This window comes from Amblyomma maculatum, chromosome 9 (genome assembly GCF_055883805.1).
Source record: "Amblyomma maculatum isolate TAMU_Amacu chromosome 9, ASM5588380v1, whole genome shotgun sequence".
Taxonomy (NCBI): Eukaryota; Metazoa; Arthropoda; class Arachnida; order Ixodida; family Ixodidae; genus Amblyomma; species Amblyomma maculatum.
The window spans coordinates 3,755,683-3,781,013 of NC_139352.1; the positions used below are offsets into that span (position 1 = coordinate 3,755,683).

Consider the following 25,331-nt stretch of genomic DNA (forward strand, 5'->3'; position numbering starts at 1 on the left):
CGACTAATTGGTCCCGCTCTACTCCGCGCTTATCCTTGAATAAGCGATACAGCACTCCCTTTCTCATCTCGAAAGAAATATTGTTTGCTGTCTTAGTGGCGCGGTGGCGCTCCCTTATCTCCTGTATATTGGGATCATTGGCTTGCTCTATAGCTAAGTCCTCTCGGGTTCCACTTAAAAGTCTCGTGAGATTACTAGACACTGGCGGTAAGAGGTTACTCTCAAGAACGTCCTCATTCCGCGTCTCATCAAGCTCACTTTCAAGTTGACTTATCTGAGATGCCTCGCTCTCAAAGTTTTCTGACCTGCTATCTTCCGCATTTACCATTGTTTTAACTGCCGTTTCCTCCGCTGTGGATTTTTCTGGAATGAGCAGTGTAGCTAGTTCTCGCGCCTTTGAACGTGTTAAGGCTTGCACAACTCTGTCTCCGAAAAGGATGCCCCTCTTTCGCAGCAGCATGTCCGATTTGTTGGAGAACAAATACGGATAGCACTTAGGAAGCTTTCCTGAAACGGCAGCCTCGGTTGTTAATTCGCCGAAAGGGCCCTCGATGACCACGTTCGCGATCGGCAAGCACACACTCTGTTCCTCAACTACCTGTCGGATCCATGCACACTGTCCTGTATAGTCGGAAGGCGATACATACGCCGGATGGACAACATCCATCGTTGCGGCCGAATCGCGCAGTACCTTGCAAGGCTTCCCGTTGACTACTAGGTCATGCAGGTAGGGTTCTAAAAGCTGCATATTTTCATCGCAGTCCCTGACATACGAGAAAGCAATCTTTTCTTTCCGGCAGTTGACGGCAATGTGACCCTGCTCATTACACCTAAAGCATGTGAGCGGCTTCCTAGCCTCAAGCTTATTCTTTGTGTTCTGCACGTTGGTCACTTCCCCACTTTTCTCACTGCCGTCCTTTCTAGGGAATTTGCCTGAAGAAACCTTCATTTCTTCGTTTCCAACTCTAGCAAAGTGCCTTTCCTGACGGTTTTTCATACTGAACTTGGGATTGCGGGGCCTATCCACTGCTGGGTTGCTGAATTGTCGGCGCGAAGCATACTCCTCAATAAGTTCGGCAGCTTCAGTTGCCGACTTAATTTCGCCTCGGTCCTGTAACCAATTTCTTTCTTTTTCTGGGAGGCAGTTATAAAACTGCTCCAAAAGAATTTGCTCGACTACAGCGTCCCTATCACTGTAGGAATCTGTGCTCTTTAGCCACTCGCCCAAATTAACTCTTAAATTGTACAGGAATTCAGGGTAACTCTCGTCCCTGGACTTAGTAGCTTTCCGAAAACGTTGTCTGAACGCCTCGGCGCTAAGCCTATACTTTCTCAGAAGGCAAGCTTTGACCTTCTCGTAGTTGTCCGCGTCCTCCTTGCTTAGCCGCGCGACAACCTCCGCTGCCTCGCAGGGCAGAACCGTCAATAATCTCTGAGACCAAGTGTCTCGCTGGAAGGACAGTTTTTCGCAGGTTCGCTCAAAGTTAGCCAGATACAGACCGATATCCCCTGATATCACATATGGCTGCATGTACTTTGACATCTTGAAATCTGCCTCCTTGTTGAGAAGAGGTACCGCTAGCTGGGGACAATTGCCCGACCTCTTGCTCAACTCTAGTTCTAATTTCCGGAGCTCAATTTCTTGGTCCAGCTTTTTTGCTTCTCTTTCACGCTTCTTTTCCTCTTTTTCCCACTCACGTTCGCGCTCCCTTTCCTCTTTTTCCCTCTCAAGTTCACGCTCACGCCTCTTTTCCTCTTTTTCCCGCTCTTTCTGCTCTTTTTCCCGCTCCTTCTGCTGTCTGAGCTGTTCCTTTTTTTGACCGATGAGGTTCCATGCTTCACTGAGCTCCTCATCATCGGCTCCCAAATCTGTGATTGCCTTTATAATCAAAGGTTTTCGTGCCAAACCACTTGTATCAATTCCCAATTCCTCACACAATTGCAACAGTTCCGGTTTCTGCAGCTTTTGTAGGTCCATGATCGCTCCGAGTGTCGGCTACTTCCAAAACAACAGTGCAAACTACCAAACCTAAAGGCGTTTCCACACTCTCTTTACCAGTTCTAAAATCTAACCCTGTTCTAGAACCTGGTCCACATCAGAAGAAAAGCCAAGCACTCACCCACACATGCGATCGATGTTCCGAGCTGCCCTCTTGTTGGCCGATTGTTGCTCCTGCTTGTTGCTTGAGATGCCACCTCCGATCACAAGGTGTTGTGGCTTGTAGCTTCAGATCCACCTCCAATCACCAGATGTTGTGGCTTGTAGATTCAGATCCCACCGCTGGTCACCAGTTGTCGTGACGCTGGGGCTACGTCGACCCGGCCTTCACTTGGTAGCGTGCAGAGACTCGGGGTTGAAGAAGGACTGAATCTTCGAAGTTGGTAAAATATGTACAAGCAGGTTTACTGGCACTTTGAGAAAACGTATTTACAATATTTACACGAAAAAGAAGGGTACATCAGCAAAATGGCAAGCGTTAAGGGTTCATAGCGAGAAGCGACTGGATGAGCCGTTTACCCAGGGCTCAGAGCGACATTTCGTGCTCCGCAGCGTCCTTAAAAACCCCCTATGTCCAGCCCCTCTCTGAAGATGCTGACCAACCAAATCCAGGGCACGCCCCTCAGGTATCGGCATCCAATCGAACACATCACTGCACTGATGGTCTGAAGCACTGACTGGTCCGGCATTCATTCGTTGGGCGTGATCACTTGTTGGCGGGAAAAGCTTGGGAACGGCGAGGAGAGGAGGTACATTTCTATTCTTCAGCAAAGAAACCACAGGCTGGTTCTGGGGGTTTTACTTCTCAGAAACCCGAGTGCACGTGGCGCCGCATAGGGCTCCCAACATGGTCCCTTTTCGACAATTGCAAATCTTTCCTGCATTCCCGGGAAATCACTTAATGGCCGTATGAGTCATGCTCTTCTCTTGTCCTGCACGTCAGCGGACATGTCACTCTGTCGTCTCCTTTGGATAGGAGGCATTCATCACTGGAGGATAGCACTTCTCGACTGGAAGGGTGAACAAAAGAAAGCACTTCCTGCTATTTCCCGCAGGGGGACGTTTCTTTGTGTTTTTCCAGACGTTCTCTTGACAGGGCCAATTTGGCATTTGCAGGTTGTCCACAAAGCAAAACATGCTTACAAAACAGGATTCCTGGAAACAGGCTCACTTAGAGCCAATGGACCATCACCACATATTCACAAAACTTTTCCATGCCCACAGGCGAACAATAGAGCGCGCAAATGCGGATGCTTGGTCGTAACAATTCCCACCAACAAGCCCAATTCGAGACTCTAGTTCAGCTTTAGTGGACAGCTCGGGAATTTCGACCACCTGGGGGTTCTTTAACCCGCCCTGACATCACAAAGCACACGGGCGCCACGTTGTTCGCCTCCATCGAAAAGCGGCCGAGATTCGAACACGTGTCCTTGGGCTCAGCAGTCCAGTGCATTAACAACTGCGCGACCGCGGCGGTAGAAAGACAGTGAGGTTCAAAGGCATACCGGTATAAACACACATAAGGTGAGGGCTCATCCCCAATTATCTGGCAAAATTTCTCTCCTCCCCTAAACAAGAACCAAACCATTGAAACGGAATGCTACTCACGTCTGTTTTCATTCGACTAAAGAATCAAGCACCCAGAGTTACCTAAGTTCCTCTTAGATAAATTCGGTGGATGCAATACGATGTCCCTGATCAATCTATCGAAGAATGTCGTTTCCTTCTCCGAGGGATGACCGTTCCAAGATTGTATACAAAAAACAGTCCCCCCCCCCCCCCCCCCCCCCCCCCCCCCAGCACTTCGAATGCTGTTTTCTTATCGACAGATGGCCAGGCGACAGCAAACGAAAACGCGATGGCTGTACGGGAAGGAACATAAATCGATATGGGAGGAAAATAAAACCGAGAGCACCGGAGTGCCATTACCGGCAGCGGCATTTCTGGGTTAATTGCTGAGGCACATGGAAGGTTATCATCCCCCCCCCCCCCCCCCCCGGCCTCTTTAAGGAGACAACAGGCAGGGAAAGTGCCGCAGCGACGACCGTACGTACGCGCCGAATTATGCGACCGGGCTGTCACGTAAGCGAACTCGGATCCAAGGTCGCGCCGCAAGGGCGAGCCCTCCGCTAATCGAAAACCGCGCCGCCAACAACGGTCCGCTCTCAAGTGTGAAACAATTGCAAATTGAGAGTGAAAATACAAACAAAACATCTAATACAGAGGGACAATTGGCCTAAAGTACCGCATTTTCTGAAGAAAGGAGAGGGGGGTATAGGTCTAGTCGCTGCAAGTATGACTTTTTTCAAAGCGCTTAAGCAACACGGGCAAATAAAGAACGGATGGGGACAAGCCCTACGTCCCTATCTGTACGGACGAGGATGGCCTGCAAGAAAAAAAAAATAATCAAGAAGAAAGAAAAGTTGCTAGAACAATTTTTCACCCATTTCGTCAAAACCTCTTGCAGAAAAGGCGGTCACACAACGATGTTATCAGCAAATCAGAGACCTTATAAGTGCCGTCACTATACTGGTTCGTGCTGTTTTGCAAGACGCCATCTTTGGCAGTCGCTAGAAAAACAGGACGGCGCCGATCCCCCGGCAAGCGTTCTTTCTTGCGATCAGTTTTGCGGTGAAATTGTGCTCCTCAACAGCTGACGATACGTCTTGGCTGCGCAGCACCGTAGCGCCGTCTGCGCGCGACCGACACACAAAAAAAGCGGCGATGCGAAAGCGCCCACAGGTGATCAGAACTGGAATTTAGTTTTTGGTTTGTGGGGTTTAACGTCCCAAAGCGACTCAGGCTATTAGAGACGATTTCGATGGAGGCGAAACGAAGAGGCGTGTGCTGTGCGATGTCAGCGCACGTTAAAGATCCCCAGGTGGTCGAAATTACGCCGTAGCCCTCCACTACGGCTCCTCTTTCTACTTTCACTCCCACCCTCCTCCCTTCCATTACGGCTCGGTAAAGGTATCCACAGAAACAAGTGTGACAGATACTGCGCCTTTCCCTTCCTGTGAACCAATTATTATTATTATTATTATTAGAGACGCCGTAGTGGAGGGCTCTGGAAATTTTGACCTGGGATTATTTGACGTGCACTGAAATCGTACAGCACACGGACGCCTTGCTTTTCGCCTCCATCGAAAAGCGAAAAGCAAGTCGTGTGCTGTGCAATGTCAAAACTGGAATTCGTCAAATGGGACAGCGGTCAAAAAAAAAAAAAAAAAAACGCCCTGCCAATTTAAGCAAAACACTTGTGAATCTAATAAAGCAACTCTTGTCAGTAGAGAAAAAAAAGGAGCATCCGCTGGAGAAATAAAGCGAAAGTGCGTAATAGTGCTAAGAACAAAGGAGGGCGTACTCCCTGAAAGGCAATACGGCATGAAGGCAATTCGCTCGCGGGCAACCTAGGCGGTTCTCTTCGCTCAAGGAAGAAAGTAAATTCTGGCCACGGCGTTCAATAGAGCGGTGTGTAGAGAGCGAGAGGCATGGAGACGCACCCCAGCAAGCTTTCATCACAGGTAACGGCAAGCAAAAGAAAAGGCGCACTTGCGTTAAAGCAGCACCCAATCATTGAGATTTAAACGGCTCACCGGCATGCGCGGGAGCTCTCGTGAAGCTAATACACCTCCACGCCTAATACATCCTGACGTAGTATCTAACGGTGCTTAAACGCACTCACACAAAAATGTGTCAGATCTTGGTGGAGTGCCCACCACATCAAGACATCGATACCGACACGCAAGGTCTCCATTAAACGAAAGAGTTGGGATTGATCTTATATATGCGCCTTTGAGTCTCTACGCAAACGCTGGAGGTCGTGGAGGTGGAGGCCATTAATATATATATATATATATATATATATATATATATATATATATATATATATATATATATATATATATATATATATATATATATATATATATATATATATATATCTGGAGGTCGTGGAGGAAAAAGGCTACAGTGAAGTCATGAGTGGACCGATCCCAAGAACAGACACAACACATCCCTCTCTAATGAGTCTCTAATTGCTCAACGGTTTTCCGTCCGAAGCCCCTGCATTGCTGGGTGTAATGCGCTAGGCGTGGCGTCATGCCTTGCATCGGCCTGAAAGGCATACCTGGAACGTTGACAGTGGGTTTAGGGACAAACCAAGGAAGAACTCGGCCCCTCAAATGGTTGAGAAGAGCAGCGGTCAACAGGACGGCGTGCCTGTAGACTGCAGGCCTGCGACAAACTGCCATATTCGCAAGACAGCAGCTCACTGAGGAGGACACAGACGTTATGAAGACTTTCCTTGCAAGCTGCCACCTGCGGGCATGTGCACTCTCTGCCACCCTGCTTTGTTAATAAATCCCCCCCAGTGAAAGCGGAAAATCACACCATTCGGGTAAATAAGGCGCGCGACAGCAACGTAAGTCTATACACTGATGCTGTCGGCAAGTGGCTGTCAGGGGATCGGCCAAAGCACGCTGGCAACGCGTTCGCACTGTAAGCATATGATGGACTCAGGGGAGGCCATTGCTGCCGCTTGATATTCGACATGCTGAAGCTCGCTTACTCCATCCGTCGCAGCATGCACAAGCGGTAACCCGATTGCCCAGTGCTTCCCCTCCAACCCACGTTCACTGCAGTTGCCGCCTCGGCGCCGTAACTTCGCTTCTATGCACGCCATTCCAAGAACAGAAGAAGCTCAAGTTATCCGCTGCAATTCAAAGAGCCCGGCACCGATGAAGACGCACCGGGAACCTCGATCGCCACAGGTGGCTGAGTAGCCTGGTGAAAGGACCTCAAGCGTTTCCGCGTGCACCGAACCGAGCTACTGTGTTCCAATCGTGCGCAAAAGCAGGGTCACCGTACGGCGAAAAGATACACGGCGGCTTTCCAAATAATGAATACGGAGTACTCACTGCGCGATAAGATAAACACGCAGAGGAAGCGCCGGTTCGCGATGAACACAAACAGACGATCAGGAGAGGCAGATGTAACATTACGATAAAACTGAGCAGCGCAGCAGTTACTAGGCCACACTTCCGGTTTCATTAAGCTCCTCTCGAGTCGTCCGCCCCGGGGTGTAGTCAAACGGTCTTAAAAAAACAAGAACGAAAACAGAATATAGACCACGAAAAGATAAGAAAACCCATAAGCTTTTAGGAATTGCGCCATTCATATTCCTGTGTGCAAGGAAAGCGAAGGGGTCGGCGGTCTCAATGGAGGAAGAACATGAGCAAAAAGAAAGGTAGCTACCATAGAAACACTCCGGCGAATAACACAACAGCGAAACTTAACTGGTTCTGGTTCTTCTTAACGCGCACTGATAACCTTTGCTTGAGGTCAGTGGGTTCCGGTCAGATGTCGGGAGGTACGACTGTGAAGCATAAGACATGGAATTAGTGACAAGGAGCACAGATAAGGACCTCTAGAGCTGAGTTGGGGGTAAAGAAGCTAGTCAAAGGTCGTATGACCGACGCCATTAAGAGAGGACGATCTTATCTGCTGAACATGAAAGAGGATAAGAGCTTCCCGACATCTTCCACGTAACAGCAAATCTTAAAGGTCAGGAAGAGATAAAGCGCTCAAATCTGCTATACTGGCCGCGGGCCCAGGTCACCACGCCACTAACCAAGGAGAGAGCGAACGATACTTATCAATCACATCAAATAACTACGCGAGGTAAATGCGCCTTCAGTTTTAGAAGAATAAAAAGTTTTAAAGCAGCAACTTCTTCTAACCCGCCAAAGCTATGCACTTAACTAAACATCACACAGGAGACTGAGTTCTTCCGAAAGCAAGTACGCGATGTTTTTTATCCACCCAGCAGAAGATACTGTGCACGAACTAGTTGTAATTACTTCAGGGGAGCATTCAAGAGGCATTCAAGAGGCCAAAATGCAGAGGTTCCGAAATGGACCAAAATGTACTCCCCTGATGGGGCTGGGACAGGTTGGTCACCGCCGCTTGCGGCGGGGCTGCCTGCCACAGAATTTTTATTTGTTGTAGGCCGTCATTGCACCCGCCACCGTTTCGGTGGTGGACGACGGCTATTGTTGCGGCGCGCGACTTTCTCTCCCTCTTCCTTTTCTTCTCTATTTTCTCTTCTGTCTGCACGAGGCATCGAACCCGACCTCGGCGGCTGCGTTTCGATGGAGGCGAAACGAAGAGGCGTCCGTGTGCTGTGCGATGTCAGCGCTCGTTAAAGATCCCCAGGTGGTCGAAATTACTCCGTAGCCCTCCACTAAGGCTCCTCTCTCTCTCTTTCCACTTTCTCTCCCACCTTTCTCCCTTACCTTACGGCGCGGTTGAGGTGTCCATAGAAAACAAGTGAGGCGGTTACCGCGCCTTTCCCTTCCTATAAATGAATCAGGCAGCCGAGGTGGCTCAGCTACAGAGCCACTAGCAGGCCCGTGCATTTTCTTTTCCTTTTTCCTACAGCCACAACAACAACAACAGGCTAAAATGCCTCTTTAGTGCTAAAAAATGAAAGATGGCTTAGCTCTGCTATGCCTGAATATACGTAGCGAAAAGCAGCGACTACCTCGAGATCAGAAGAAGTTAATTTCTCCAGTCTTGTGCGCCGTTCGTCAGCAGCTAAACTCTCCTTGGCTTCCATGTCGAGCGCGTCGAAGTTCATCGGCGTTCTGTAATTCGTTTGCAGGAAAGGAAAGACGCAGCATCTGTCATTCGCGGAAGGCAAGAAGCGCCGCCCGGCGGCGTTGGAGAGCACTCGTTCCCGCTTGGTCCTCATAGCTGAAGGCAGATGGGTGACGTCACATCCTTGACGTCACCCTAATTGAGTGACAACCATTTTAGTCTTTGGTACTTTCAAATTGCGCGCCAATCGCAGGCGGAATCCCACTATCATCCTCACAGTAGGCAAGCAGAATTATGAAGAGCGTTATGAAGAATCCCACTATCATCCTCACCGGGGTGTGGCGATGCGGTGAAGCGCTCTGCTGGGGATCCAAGGCATGGAGAAGTTCCCTTCCTCCATGGCATGGAGGTTTGATTCCCGGATGGAGACATTTATTTTTTAATGAGGAGGAGTCGCACATCTCTTAAGCGTTGCTAGGCAACGCCGGCAGGGCTTGGCGAAGGGGCTGCGTAGCTGATTGATTGATTGATTAAACTTTAATTTCCACTGATTTAGGAGGCCCCCTACTCCCCGCTCCTGGCACGCAGGCCTGAAGAACGGGGGCTGGAACCTCCGCGACTAAGGACTGGCGAATATACATTGGTTATTCGCGGCCTCAGCCGCCAGGCGGACGGCTTTTTGCTGGTCCGTGGGGACGTCGCTTGGCTGCGCAGCTGGCCTTGGCTGTGACGTCACTCGGTCGCGGCCTACGTGAAGCTCGGCTCCGAACCTCGCAGTGAAGCTTTTCCCTTCAACAACCACACGGCCAAAGTCGCGCCCTACGTTTATAGATATAAACGTTGGTCGTGCCCGTGCGGTGGTTATAATAATAATTGTCTAACCAAAAGGGAAAGGCGCAGCATCTGTCACATTTGTTCCCGTGGACACCTAAACCGCGCTGTAAGGGAAGGGAGGAAAGTGGGAGTGGAAGCGGAAAGAGGAGCTGCAGTGGAGGGCTACGGACAAATTTCGACCCCCTGGGGATTATTAGCCTGCACTGGCAGTGGCATTACACTGCACACGGACGCCTCTTCGTTTCGCCTCCATCGAAACCTAGGCGATGTCGGGATCGAACCCGGAAACTCCAGTCGGCGGCTGCGTTTCGATGGAGGCGAAACGAAGAGGCGTCCGTGTGCTGTGCGATGTCAGCGCACGTTAAAGATCCCCAGGTGGTCGAAATTACTCCGTAGCCCTCCACTACGGCTCCTCTTTCTCTCTTTCCCCTTTAACTCCCGCCTTCCTCCCTTCCCTTAAGGCGCGGTTCAGGTGTCCACAGCCTCAAGTGTGACAGATACTGCGCCTATCCCTTCCTGTGAACCAATTATTATTATTATTATTATTATTATTATTATTATTATTATTATTATTATTATTATTATTATTATTATTATTATTATTATCGAGCATCTTAACCAATGCGCCACTGCGGCGGTGTAAAGAATTTTTTTAAGGTGAATTTTGAGTGAGGAAGACACAATACCTGTCTCACTAGTGGGTGGACGCAACTAACGAGATGCACTCGGAGGAATGTATACGCCGTCGGTTAGAATCCATCGCAAACTAGTCTTCAACTTGACTAGATTTTATTTGATTTATAATTCCGGTATCATACAAGAGAAGATGAGGGAAAAAAGTTGCTATTGATTATGCATCTTGATGGAAGCTAAGTGTGAATTGTTCGACACCACCGTGAATGCTGCACACAGAACGGTCAAAGTGCGTCACAGTTTTGATGCGAAATCACGTGTGCAAATTCGCGTGACAATTGTACAACGCCGAGGTCTGCTTTACCGCGACCCTTAACGCTGTTGCGTTATAAAACGTCCACGGAGTAGCGAAAAGCTCTGTTTATTTATCAGAACAGCCCCTCAAAGAGTTCCAAGGCGCCTCGCGGGATAGAGTTGCTTCTGCTCCGAGTTGTCAGAGACAAAACCTCCGAGTAAAGTGTGCATGGCTTTAGACGAATTATGACAACTTTCCAAGCCCCATGGAGAATACACAAAAATGTGGATACATGCACAAGCTGTAAATGCACCAAAACCCAGTAGAAACACTGTGGTAGTGACAAGGAAGCGATGCTGAATCAGCACGCGTCTTCCGCGTCCCCTTCTGCGTGTATTTTGACGAAATGGAACACGCTTCCGCTAATAGTCATGCAGCACCGCCAACCGGTTAGGTCTGTTGGCAACGCCTTTGTAGGCCGACAAAACTTGAAAGAGACGGGAACTAAGCATTCGCACGACCATCAAGAGTGCATGACCTCTCTGTGCGCGAAGGACACCCCTCATGCGTGTTGCTGAGAGGTTAAAAGTTCACGTACGGCCTGCAGTACAAACACCTGCCTCGTGAAATGTTCCTTTTCTCTACGCCTTCATTAAACATCCTTGCACGCTCTTTAATGTTGAAAGCACACACCTGCAAAATGCACCGTACGTCCCGATTAAGGCTGATGAATGAGTCCCGCTACTTTTGCGAGAATCACGCAGGCCATGCGATCCCAAAAAGGACATACATGTCGTAAACAAAAAAGAAAAAACATGCGTCGCAGGCTCTGTCGAGCGGTCTCAACTGTGAAGAAATAATTAGATGGCGAGAGTTAACACTGAACGAAAGATACTGATGCCCACACGCTACGTCGGATTTGAAAGAATGCTTCGCTCCATATATGTAAATGCAAGCCACCAGACCTTAATCGTATGAGATCCGCTTCAAATTCGATGATTCCACTAGGAGGAGCCACTGGACAAGAGTACGCAAGCACAGAGACCCTTTTAATGGGGCTTCCATACTCCCTCTAATATAATAAAAAGAAAGACACTGTTTACAATGCGACCACCTCGGAACAGCACACGAAAGCCGGTGTTACGCACAAACCGAAAGAAGTCGAGGATGAGTGGAAATAAGGAGCGTAAGAAACGAACGCGCAAAGGAAGAGCGAGGAAAAAAAAGTGCAGCGAGACACTAACAACAACGCAGAAACGGACAGTACTCCCAGCCGTCGAAAAACAGGCGTTCCTCTGCTCCCCGCCCTGCGCAAAACACAAGACCCGCTTGGCACAACCTTCGTCACTCGGTAACCCATTGACAGCGAACCGGAAGTGTGCACACAAGGCGCCCAGAGCGCGCTCTTTTCTCAGGCACAAACATCTACCACGCCAGCCCTCCTCCTGAGATGTTGGTCCACCGCTCTTTCAAAGCCCAGTTCACACAACAATGTTCTTCCGGTCATCATTGCTTCCCCCTCTCTCGCGTTCATACCTTCTCCGAAATAATGGACGTTGTGTGCACCTTACCCTGCTTTCAGGCTTTCAAGCAATGTTCACGCTGCGTTTTCGCTCTCTGCCTTCTGGAGCACAACCCTCACAAGCCCTTTCAAAAGCGTTCGCTCTGAAGTAGGATACTATATCACTACTGCGAAATTTGGAACATGTAATCACCGTCATTTCGTCCCTGTAGCGGGTCATAAAACGATTTTTTTTTCTTTTTTACGTACACGGGTAAAAGTTATCACCGGACATTGTTCCTTGCGATTAACTAGCTCCTGTCACAGACCCGTTACTTCCACTGACAACTTGATTCTGACGTCCCACTGTTTATACGAGCCCTTGAGCAACAATCCGCACCACTCGCCGTCACTCAAGTTTATCAAGGGCTAATCCGTCAAACAACGACTGTTGACACTCTCAGTCGTTGAAAAACGTTGCAACTGGGGCACTCGCGCTTCGATCGACCTCGCGCAGTTGTTCGCCAGAAGTCCCGCGTCTTGCCAGCCGAAGCGAAAAAATACTAAGCGGAAAAGCCTGTGCTCGCGAAGCAAGCAGGCTCGAGGTCATCTCGCCTTGAACCGACGCTACCTCCACAACCTCCGCCACTCCCCCGCAAATCCGACAGAGAGGAAGACATGGGAAGCGGCGTCGAAGTAGGCCTTCGTTCGCCCCGGTGCGGCGGCTATAAAGTACGCTTTACGTAGCGCGGCCTCACTCAGCGGGAACTGCGCGAAGCTGCCTCTCCCGCACCCAAATGCTTCGTAGCGGTCGCCCGCGCAAATCGGCATGTGCTCTCACGTGTGCGCCAGCTTGGTTCCGGGCAGTGCACGTAAAGGGAGCGGAGCCATATTTGCCTCCTGCTCAAGCCTATTAGGCGAGCCTTATCACACTTCGGGCAATGAAAAAAATTAGATTGCCAGGGTTATAACTCCGCTTAAAGCGATTAAGACGTGCAACAGCCCTGTGCATCAAGTTAGGGCACGGTTTTTCTAGGCGGTTTAAGCATCGATAGAGTGGCAAGGATTTTGACAAATTGTTAGACGTGTTGGTTCCGTTTTTGGGAAAAGCAAAGGCGCAGTATCTCTCTCACTTCTCGCTAGACACCTACACTTACAATTAAAGGCATACAATTCGAGGTACGTATATGTCGTCGGTTCGGATACCTACTCAAATAGAGCCTCCAACTTGACCAGCAGATGGATGCCAAGTGGGAAGAGAAATCCTGATACCGCCCTGAAAACTGCACGAAGAACGGTTAAGCCAAAATTTTGATACCAAATCACGTGACATTATGGCACCATTTCCCGGGCTTTCACCATGAAAATACAGCTGCGCAAAAGAAAATGTTTGCCAGAACTTGCGGGCGATGCTTTGGGCCCGGAATGGGAAGCCTCTATATACAGTTACTTACCGTTACTGCAGTCCGCACGCTGCCACTCGCAACGTACAATCTCACGCACGTTAGCCCCACTTGCTTATGCGAAATTCATACCAGCACTGCACGAATATTTTGCAGCGATTACTGTGGCAACAAAACAGGATCTAAATGCCGCTACTGCATTGAATCTTTATTATACGTCTATTCTCGAGACACTTTTACAGCCCCATCATGTGGGCGCCCGGGAGACTGGCCAATCACTCCCAGAACTATGCTAAAGTGTGGGAGGAATGCGCCTTCTCAGACATGCACCCATCCACTACCATTGCTGTGGACGATGCCGAAATGCCGATCCCAGAAATTGAATCGCAATAACGATGGCCATTCCGCTTCTCTGCCGATCCGGGTAGAAACAAATCGTGACATCATACTTCACTCTCCACAACAGCGAAAGATTAGGGAATGCTACGGGTGGCAGACACGTGGCCGGACGACTGCACAGCCACTGAAAGGCGCATCCAATTGGAGCGCCTCGGTTCCGCCAGCCACAGCAGAGAGAAAAAAAATTTTTGCCCGAGGTCCGTGGCTTTACAAAAACAGCCCGCAATAACTGGAAGTGGCGAAATTTCTACGTCCGACACACTGCAAGAGCGATCGTCTCATTTCTTGGTATTCAGCACGAGCTGCACGCAATTAAGCTTCGGCCGCTCTCTCAAGTCGTTCCGCCGCCTCTCTGTCAGTACCAGGAAAGATTAAGGGATTAAATAAAGCGAACCGATGCGCATCGTTGCGGTACAGAGGAAGGGAAAGGAGATAGGCGGACGGGGTCGACCGGCGGCCGGTCGGCTCGTGCCGCATACCCGATGTGTCTCGGATTATTGAAACAAGGCTGCGTTCGGCACGCGCGAACCGGAGACGGCGGAGAACGCGTGGCGGTGCGCCGCAGGAATGGAGCTGTACGCCCAAGTAATGAGCGCCGTAGAAAAGAAACACCCGCCACCGAAGTGGCAGTGACGACGAGAGTGTGCCAGGTTCCCAAGGGCTTGGCTGGGTGCGGTTAACCGCCAGTGTGTTTTAGGTTATCAAAATGCCCCTAAGCGACCTAGGCTATGAGGAAGCCATTCATATTGATGAGCTACGGATAAGCTCATCGAAGCAAAGAACATCCCACCGTCGGAAACTGCCAGCTCGTACTCACTCGGGTAACTTCGACTAATATGCGACATACTAGAAATACTTCCGCCTCCTCTCCCGGTTTGTAGCAGCTTTTACATCCGGTTACGCGTACCGGGCGGCCTATGCCACATTTCCCCCCAGAGATCCCTTGTAATGTTGACGGTTATAGCCGTCATTTTGCACGCCAGGCAAAGGTGTGGGAACATTTATGTACAGTACTGTCCATTGGCACGAGGCCACTTCTAGCAACCTCGCGGCCGACGCTAGTAGCCCTCTCGCGTGGTTATTACACAAGGCCCACGAATTTGTTGCGCCCGTGTTTAAAGGGGTGACGCAACGACGATAAGATCCGAACAGTACGACCGTCCTCAAAGGGCAGAGCGACTTTGCGTCGGCCACAGACTTCCGCCCCCGCAAGGCTGCTGCCGTAGGTGTATAGGCGTTCATGAATGTTGCGTACCATAGCGTCCCGCAGCTCGAAGATGAAGGAGACAGCTATACTTCCGTTTCGAGCGCGCGGCGAGACTTTTGAACGCCTAGCGAGAAGACATGACGATACCGACAATAAAAGTCAAATGCGGACGCGTAAAAGCGACAGTGGCTGCATATCGTTGTGGGCGACTGTCTCTCCGTCTCGTGGCGCCACGGAAGACAATATTCCGTGGGCGTTGCACCTCCAAACCTGATGACGCCTCTATTTCGTATTCGGTTCCAGCAAGAGGGGCGCCAAACAAAGCTTGAAAGCCGCCTCCGCTTGCATGCGTGCGCACATTAGAACAAGCCACTGCGTTAACACGTAACCTGCACTCGTTTTAAGACCCAACGCGTTTTTCCCAAGAGGTACCAAAATATATCTAAAAGTTGAATTATTGCTGCCCTGATAGAAGAATGGATGCTAAGAAAGCTGCGCGTACACGCTTACACAACCGGAAAAATGAATCAAGATATTTTGGCTTGTCACCGCGAAAGCCCACTCAACCAAGTAACCTAACCACAGTGGCTGAACAGATGAACGGGCGGAATCCGAAACTGAACCATGTGCAACAAATCTTCATGCAAGCACTCTCAAAGACGCGCATTAAATGAAAAAAAAAAAAGATAAAATGTCACTTTTTCTTCGCTCACGCAAGTATTGAGTGAGGACACACGAGAGGAAGACGCCCCAAATCCAGCATACGTAACTATCAAAGATGACATGCAACCGTTACGTTGAAATGGACAGGGCATACTGCACGGTCTCGAAGCGAACACTAAGAGTTATCGGCGCCCGCATTAGTTTCGCTTGTTTCCCAGCGGCGACGTCCAATACCGAAAGCAAAAGCAGGCATGCGCCAATCTACGCTTTCAATTTCAGAAACCTATCTTCCCTCTAAATGCGCTTTTGGACACACCTCGGAAGGGGGGGGGGGGGCAAAGATAAATAGGCTGAACAAGCAATTTCGGCCAAGGTCGAGTCGCATTCTGGGAAATCAGCTGAGACCACTCACGACATCTGTTTTTTTCTTAACGTAAAGTGCTCGGTGCAACTGAGCCCGAAATGGCACCGAATAGCGCGGCTGCCGCAGCTATGCGCATCCCGGATACCGGTCCCCGCTGTGAGACGGCGACCTCGCTTTCAACAGTGCAGCATCGCGCTAGCTACGAGCCGGTTTCTGCCAATCGGGAATGCCCAATGCCGGCAACGACACGTGATTGGCTGACTAAGCATGCTTGGCGGTGAGATGCTGAAGTAAAACTCGTTGCTGGGCTAGTTGGTGCATGATCGTACGGAGAAAAGTAAGCGCAAAAAAAGGCAAGTCCTGTCTCCTCTCTTGTGTTTGTTTCTTTTCGCGCTTACTTTTCTCCCGTACGATGCTTGGCGGCCAATCAGGATCACCGACGGTCCGAGGGCACCAGCGTAAAACCAAGTACCGTCTGGGCGAACAAATTCGTCGGTGGCGCCAGCCGCGCTCAATTCGCATTGCTGCGCGGTCTTAACGAAACGCAGACACACGCAAAAAGAATGGGTGAGTGAGGATGCCCAAGCGGTGGCTATCTAACGAACGTGATTGTAATTCTGCAGAACCGCGACGGCGCCGCCTAGCCAGGAAAGCAAGCAGTCGACGCATGTTGTAACGGCGGGGAGAGGAGAAAATGCGCGCAGACGACGGCCCACTTGGTATTCAGACGACCACTCCGAGTATATAAACCAGTGCGTTCCTTTTTTTTTTTTTTTTTTTTTCCTCAAGAGCGCGCATGTACCACTGACATTTTTGCGCGACGAATTTAGCGGCCCTCGTTCTCGGAAAAGTGCACCTAACGTGGGCTATATTTGCTGTTTGGGTGCACTAGCAAAGGTGAGCACAGGAGCACGTGTGCAGAAGGCAGTGGCATCTGTCAACTGACCGAAGAAGCAAATGGCGAATGATTCAAGCAGGAGTACCTCTACGTCTTTAAAATTATGCTATGGCACGGCACGCTCTTGTGCGATGACGAAACTAAACGAGGATATATGGTCAGCCTTCGCACAAGTGCTGGGCAAAGAGAGGGACCGAGTAGGACGTAAGTAGAGAAAAAAAAGATATTGCGCGAACTTCACTGCCAAGAAGGACAGCCGTGCGGCGTGGCAAGCTTTACAGGAGAAAGACAAAAGAAATGGTGTGCTGAACTCACTCTGAGCGGACACCTGAACCTCACTGTGAGGAAAGGGACAAAAGGGAGAGAGGTGGGGGGGGGGGGGTATAATGTAAATTGTGGAATTAAATACCCTCAAGCGACATACGGACTACGTGAGAAGCAAACCACGTTGCCTTTTTAGTTTTGACGACGACGGTGCGTGCGTACTCTGATCGAAACACAATGCCACGCACGCACGTTTGCGCCACACCACCGCACAGTTATTCACGAAAGTATGGATGTTAAAGATAGTCAGCTAACTATGTAGCTGAGTCGCACCACAGAACATTCAGAGCCACGAAACATTCCACCGAAAACGCGTAAGGACATCGTCCACATCCATCCACGCCTGCCATGTGGTCGACCAGCTGCACAAGGCAGCGATTTGAGCCACCGTCACAAGTTCTCAGCGTTCTCAGACCATCCAGTTTTTGAAGTGAGCTTCCTCAGCGCGCCTAGAGGTGAAGCATGCATGACGCCAACCCCAAAAATAAAGAAAAAGTCCTCTCCAGATCCGCACAGGTCATGTGCATGGATGTCTCACGTCAAGCTAAGCACGCTATTAGGGATGCCAAATTTATATCTCTAGTGCATGCAGAAGAGCGACGGTAACCTACTAAATGCCCAATGAGCGAAATCACCATTTTCGGCTAACAGGAGAATGATTCACGCGCAACATCGGCAATATAGCCGTATACGTAAGGCGACAAAGGCGAGTGAAAATGTCACTTTCCACCACCACTCTAAGGGACATGAAGCAAATTGCGTTCTAAGAGGTACCTTATTTATAATCGTGACAATGGACGATGATGACACCAAAAGAAACGGGCTGCACTACGCCGGCTGCGAGAATTTCGGTGGCTTTTCTACAAAGCGAAAAAACACAATAGAGCCATAAAACGCCGCCATTCAGCGGAAGGTAACTTCATCGGAATCAAAATTCTGTCACATTGTAGCGGAGCAAAGCCGCGCAACAATTTTGCCAACCTTCACGAAAGCCAACAGCGACTTGATTCTCGACTCCGCCGGGCAACGAAACGCACACACGCGGCTTTCGAATGGAACAAGTTCCGCCAAAGCCATCAAAAGCCGCCGACAGAGCGACCCGCCAATCCTCAAGAACAGGCAGTGGGGCACGTTCGTTGGACCACGTTTGACAGAATTGTCGCAGACAGCGGACACTGAGTTCCTTTCGCGTCGAGTACATTCGTAGGCATGCCTACATATGACGTCCCGACCGGAATTCCTGGAACAGATTGCGTGTTCGTCGACGACGAGTTCCCGCTTCTTTCTTCCGTATGTTTTCATTGGAAATCTAAGCACGCCTGCCGGCGGTTGGGACACTTGTTCCCCTTGAGCTTATCTCCTCCGAGGTATGCGGCTCCTCCGGCGCGAGACCTCGAGAGCAGAGCGGTGTCGTCCTTATACAACCCACGAAGCTTGGTTAATCGCGAGTCCGCCCCCCGGAGGACGCGTCGCTGCTCCGGTGACCTCCTGACTGCGCCAACCCTCTCTGTGGCCATTCCCTGGCCTCCGTTTTATTTTCCCTGCGAAAGCGAATAAGATGGGTGCGACGCGAGGTTTTTAAGCCCTGTCATGAGCCGGATGAAGTTTTGCTACCCTAGCCTTTAGCAGAAGTTACGCAATGCACAACCATAAACAGTTGCTCCGAAACGGCACGACCAGCCTGCTGCTCATTACAATCGGTTCTTCGCTAGAGTGGCACAGAAGACAGTAGAAACCCAGTGAAAGGGCAAAGGTCATCTCTTATCACCCCGTTCCATCGCTACTCCGAATCAATCAATTATCGCGGTTGCCACTCACTGCGTGTTACGAAAAGGCACTCACAAGCTCAACTGCCTATCATCTGCGCCGGGCGAATCACCGAATGCCTGTCCGGACCGGTAGCCACGGGGTCCCGCGCCTCAAATGCCGCTAATCCACATTCCTGCTGGAGGCATCGCGCGGCCCAATTCAGGGCGAGGTCAAGCACTTTTCCCCAACACGTCGAGATGACGAAGGAAGGAAAGGTCAACGAAGGCGCTCGCTCTGTTACGCCGCTGCTCTTCCGTTCCGGTTATTAATTTGTGAGGAAAGCAGGTTTCTCTCCAGCGCCCGACCGTCGCACTTCCGCCACAGGAGAGGTCCTTCCTCATCCGCCAGCTAGAAATAACGCAAGAGGAACCGCAGAAAGGTCGATCCGGATCAACAAGTGCATCGTCTCTCGCTCCGCAGGGTGAACCGGTAGACGTGGATGTCTGAACGCAGCGTGCAGACGGGCTAGCACAGCGGCAACAGTACAAAAGTGCACTTGAACGTTTCACTGGGATAAGTTGCGTTCTTTACAATTTTTATTTGTCTAGAGAGGCTATATCCGCGGCAGAGTAGGCAAAAAGGGAAACCAGCCTTAATTCAAGACATAATGGCGACCACGACAGAAACCCATCAAAGCTGAATTGTTGCATCAGCTTATGAGCTTCAAGAAAAAAAGAAAAAAAAAACGCGACTGACGCACTACAACTCCCAAACTACAAGCTGGAGATCAATTGGGATTTTGGTCTGGGCTTAATGGTTCGCTGGTTTGAAAGATGGTCACAGAGCTAAGGAACGGTGGAACGTGGAGAACGCCCGCAAGAAAGGAAAGTTGCGTGTCTTATCATCGTGTCCTTGTTGCTTAGCGCTGTGCTAATCTCTCGAGGGAAGAAAAAAGCGAGACAACAATGTTTAAGTTATTTAGTTCTCACGAACTGATGGGACGATTCCGCAGGTACGATGACTTCTGCTGCATAGATACGGTACTCACTGCACTCCATCGCAAAGAAGCGAATGCGTGCAGAGCAGTACTTGATCACCAAAGGGCCCCATATATACTTCTCTTTTCACAGAGGCGCTCAGCTAATCCACCCTTTGTTTAACGCTGAAACGCTAAACCAGCACACGCCAGCGACCTGAACCAGCGATAGAGCGAAAGACACAATCCACACTGCTCAACAACCGTCCTTAACCCCGCATCGACGCAACCTTTCAGGGTGCGATGTCCGCATACAAACCACACGCGACAGCAAGCATTGTCGCTTATCACCTCAAACCGCCTTCTCAGCCCACCCGCTGGAGAACAAGGAGAGCGAGGATTAGAGAAGGGGTGAGAGGAAGAGATAAGGATACTTTCTCTTGTTCCCGACCCCCCCCCCCCCCCCCCCCCCCCCCCCCCCCCCCCCCCCCCCGCCGTGCAGATTGCCGCTAAGCTCATTCCCCTTTCGTAATACGCGGCATCCCGCGCACAAAGGCTAACGAACCAGGTAGCGAGGAACCCCGCAAGCCTCGGTGGGGTAAAAAGAGACCTCCTTTTGCTCAGGCAGCAGCCTCCAGCAACAAATAAGAATGCCGTCTGATCGCAAAAGCGCCTCGCACCGTGCCTTCGCCGTCCCATTCAGCGGCAGCTATCAACATATCAGCACTGCTTACATCACCCCAAGCGCTGCCGCTTCCCGGCGGCAGTGAATGACGACTGCCGGGGACGCACGTGTGCCCTACACACCCACCACCACCGCCGGTGAGCCGTAGAGCACGAGAGAGAGATGCCGCTGCATACCTGGCCACGCTCGCTTTCCTCCGTAGGACGTGAGTGCGAAAACGCCCGCCGCTGCTGCCAAGGCGTCTACGCAGAGCCTGACCCCGTACGCCCACCGGCGCTAACAGCGGCGCGCTCGCCCGGGTCATGCCGGGGGCTCTGGGTCAGACAACGGCAGAAAGAGCGCGCGCAAGGCTAGACGTCGTTGCCCAGAGGTCTCACGCGACGCTCGGCGAGATGAGGCACGCGCACCGCCACGTCGACCGTGCTCTTGCCCATGCATGCGCCAAGTACACCCAAGAGAGAGAGATGTAGCTGCCATTGTCCTCCTTGCAACACTGCGCGCAGATGCACAGTAAGCCAGCGCGTACGACGAAGCCGAAGGCCCCATGGACCTCACTCGAAGCGTCTTGTTCGTAGAGAGAGGTTGGACGCAACGTTATGAGTTTTCAGCCTAACCTGACGAGGTTGCCCACAAATCAAACCAGCCATTTTATCACAATAGACCTTGCAGCAACACAACGACATTGAACGTTTCCCAATCTGCAGCACAACTGTAGCCTTGGAGAATGGTGAATTTAACTTGTAGCTACACAGCAGCGGGAACCCTGGTACAAATATGGGCAACCTCAGGAGGTTTCAACCTAACCTAATGTGCATGGTCGCCTGCCTCTGTTCGTAACAGTTTTGAAACTCTCCATAGGGGCCACGCATCTGAATGCGGTACCTTGATTGAACAATAACCGTAGTCGACCGCCACGCACCTTTCGGCGTTCGGATTAAATGCGCCCTTGAGAACACACGGTGGCGAGAAAATCTGCTAAGCGACAGAAAAAGCCCAATTCCTAACTCGGACAAAATGCGCTTACTTCCTATCATCTTGGCCTTTAAACGCGCTGTAGTAATGCTGTCTGTTTCGCCTTCTTATTTAAAGTGTCATTATGGCACCCGTATGAATCACGTGGCATAAAATGAGCGACATTGACGGATTAATACGCAAACAAAAATAGTCGAAATGTGTGATAAGTTACAGAGGATCACTGTTATACCTGTTCCCAACGCCAGCGAAAATGTGTTTGAAGGGGCGCTCGCTGATGTGGCACTGAGCGCCGCTTTCGCTGTGACTGACCGCAGGTCACGGCCAGCCTTTCGTTCGCAGTTTCGCAACCGGCAAAATTAAACTCTCCCAACGCTCACAATTGCTCACAATACGGTGGTGAAGGCGCGCGCAGCAGTCAGAGCCAAGTTATCCACACTCCGCCCATGTGCAAGGGTTTTTCGAGAGACATCAGGGGTCCTTCCTTCACGGCAAGGCAGAGGAATGGCGCCAATAACAGTGCTCTGTGCCGCATGGAAATGAAACGTCTTTCGCCGAGACGCTTCGAGCGCCAGTCTTGCGAGGGCACGATTGAAAGGGTACCCCGCCGATGACGCGATTGTCGTTCCGACGAAGCAGACCCCGTCGAAAGCAATGCGCCAGGATGCTCTCGGGGAGGAGGAGGGGGGGGGGGGGGGGGGGGGGGGATCGAACTTGTAACAAATGATCACACAACCGAAGTTGGGCTGCCGCGGCGGCGCACTGTAGCGCAGGCGGCAAACAATGCGCCATTGTATCGGCCGGAGACTGATTTATTGGTTTTTCTTTTTTACCCCTAACAGGACTCGAAGAGCCACCTTGGACTGACGAGAAGGAACGGATAACATGGCTACGAGAAAGATGGCCACAGGTGAGCGACTTCACTGCTGGTTCACTGTGTCATGACCTGCAGGAGTACACTGATGGCCCCTAAACATTTTCAACATGCAACAGCGACGCAACATTCAAACACGCTTTCAACATGTCATATTCAGCACGACAGCGCTGCATTAAATATAATTTGAGCTCGTTTCGCAATCCGCAAATGCAAAGAAAACTGCCTAGTGCAAGGTGGCCGAGAGCAACCGCTTAGCTCACAAAAAGCCTCGTTACGGAAGTGTCACAGTCTGTTATGAGGACTAAAAAAGTGAACTGGCGGCGGTTGGTGGGCGGCGGCTATGACACCGGCAACATTCGGACCAATCATTTTCCGAATAATGGAAACAACGAAGGCGCAATAAAGTAATCTGTCCAAGGATCTGTTAGCCCCGTTTTCGTTATTTTCACTTTCCAGTTCAGATTAAGATCATGCCTTAATTCACACACACACACACACAAAAAAAAAATGCTGTTTGATGTAATGCGCGGAAACTGCACAGAATAATACAGGCTGTTGACCCCTAGTGCAGCCCAGAAAATTTGTTGAGAGAGAGAAAGCACTTCATTTGCAAACGTCAGAGAGCATGGATTATCGGGTGAGACGCAGCTCCCCTTTCACCGTCTATCTCCCCCCTAGACGTCGGCCGGAATCAGTTGGCTTCTAGCGGCGGCCTGGGCTTGACGGATGACTCCCTTCTGGATTTGTTCTTCCTGGATGTGAAGGGAGGATTCCCATGACTCTTTATTTCCATGTATCCCGTTTAGCGCTGCGCAAGCCCAGAGCATGTGATTTCGGGTAGCTATACCTTCACAGATTTTACATTTGGAAGAGTGCGCCTCAGGATGCCATTTGTGTAGGATATACAGGTTTGGGAAGGTGCCCGTCTGCAGTTTTCGCCAGATTACTTCCTTCTTTGTGAGAGATCCATGCGGGGGAGGGAGGGTTCTCCTGGCCATTCTGTAGTGTTCTAGAATTTCTCTGTATGTGGTTAAGACTCGCTTTTTGGACAGGGAGTAGTTCGCCCGCGCGGAGGCCCGGTGGGTGAGTCCTCAGGTGACCTCGTTGGCGATCTCGTTCCCTGTGAGTCCACTATGGGCGGGTGCCCATATTATTTTAATTAGGTCGTTAGGTACGTTCTGCTTGCAGAATTTTGCCGGCCTCTTTGGACACCTTGTCATAAGCTTTGATTGCTGTGTTGTAATCTGTGATGATTATTCTGCTGGATGGATTTGTGATCGCCGGGCCTCCTCTGGTACAGAGTGTCTTACGCTACAACTCGAGATTAGCTCGCCTTTGTCGTTGACTACTACTGCAGCGTAGTGCCCTTCTGTGTATTCTGGGAGCTTTGGAGTCTTTGGACTCGGCTTCTCCTGCGTTCTTCATTGTGTATGGGATGGGGGGTATTCTCAACTTGATGTCAATTTCTTTGCGGTTATCCCCTGTCTGGGTTTTGGTAGCCGAGCTTCCTAAGGATGTATCTGCCCGTTTTGCTGCCTTGTGCTGTAAGTTTCGCCTCGCACATTTCCTCCAGGGTGTTTGACACTCTAGGTTGATGTGCACGCTGGTAAACCTAGGGCTGTTTTGACACCTTTCCTGATGATGATGTCTACCTTGTCTCTCTCTGCTTTAGTTATCTTTAAGTACGGGATAGCGTAGGTGATTCGGCTAATGATGAAAGAGTGTACAAGCCTAAGTAGGTTCGCCTCCTTCATCCCCGCGGTTTTGTTTGCTATCCTTTTGAGAAGCCTGCAAGTTTGGTTGGTCGTGGCTTCTAGTCTGTTTATTGTTTCTGTATTTCTTCCATTTTGTTGTATCCACATTCCCAATATTCTGACCTTGTCCACCCTTGGGACCGGAATGTTGTTAACCAGGAGCTGGATATTGACCTGCTGCTTACTCATGATTAGCATCTCCGATTTTTCCGGCGAGCATTTTAGCCCTATGGGTCTCAGATAGCTTTCCGTTTCCCAGATTGCCCTTTGTAGGAAGTCTTCTATCTGACCATCGCTCCCCTCTCTGTCAACCCAAAGGGTGAGGTCGTCAGCGTAGAGTGTGGCAGAGGCCCTCTATTTTTCTGGGTTGTTCTGGCAGTCCGATCATTGCAATGTTAAAAAGGGTAGGGGACAGCGCCGATCCCTGCGGTGTCCCTCTGTTGCCTAGCCTAATGTTATGTCTTGTTGTGCCCCCTATTTCTATATTCACGGTTCGGTCCGCGAGGACGCTTTCGATAGAGTTGTATAGCTTGCTTCCTACATTTAGACGATTGAGGTGTGACAGGATCGCTTGGTGTTTGACGCTGCAAACGCTTTGCCGACGTCCAGTCCCACTATGACTCTCGAGTCGCTAGTCTTCCTTTCGAGTACTTGTTCTTTGATTTGTAGCATGACGTCGTTTGTAGGTAGTTGTTGTCTGAATCCAAGCATGCTGTCTGGGTAGAGTTCCTTACTTTCCAAGTATCCGCTAAGCCTATTCTGCATGACGTGCTCCATGAACTTGCCAACACAGGAAGTTAACGAAATTGGCCTAAGGTTTTCTAGTTTGAGTTCTTTTCCTGATTTGGCCACCCACTGTCATTTTGCCCTAAGAAACAAGTCCCAAAAGTCTACATAATACTCCAACCCCACCTGACCCTTTTTACGAGTGTGTTCACGAGCTGACTTCCTGTGACAGGTTCCTTCAGTGTAGTCGTTCGTAATATTAGCGATAAAATGAATCTTGCCTTACTGGCTTAGCAACCGGCACAGACGTTTAAATGACACAACGCATCCGAAGCGGAAGTTCCGTTACGCAAGTAGTGCACGCGAAGTCGCCACGGCTTCTGCACATTCTCCTTCCCTACGAAGCAAGCAAAAGGCCACGAGTAGGGCCTAAAAGCCCAACAGTGCATCATTAAAGCTTACTTTTCAAAAA

General features: G+C 50.4%; 2 protein-coding genes across 4 annotated transcripts in view; one reads left to right on the forward strand and one right to left on the reverse strand.

The window, feature by feature from the left end:
• Window positions 1-25,331, reverse strand: part of LOC146178113 (DNA (cytosine-5)-methyltransferase 1-like) — a 160,157-nt gene that overhangs the window by 86,619 nt on the left and 48,207 nt on the right. The gene's annotated exons all lie outside the window — the stretch shown is intronic.
• Window positions 1-25,331, forward strand: part of LOC146178114 (uncharacterized) — a 51,223-nt gene that overhangs the window by 19,562 nt on the left and 6,330 nt on the right. For both annotated transcript variants that reach the window (XM_084577945.1, XM_084577944.1), the window contains exon 2: window positions 22,345-22,412. In XM_084577945.1, the coding sequence (XP_084434071.1) occupies window positions 22,388-22,412 (25 nt within the window). In that variant the 5' untranslated portion in view covers window positions 22,345-22,387. The remainder of the gene's footprint in view (window positions 1-22,344; window positions 22,413-25,331) is intronic.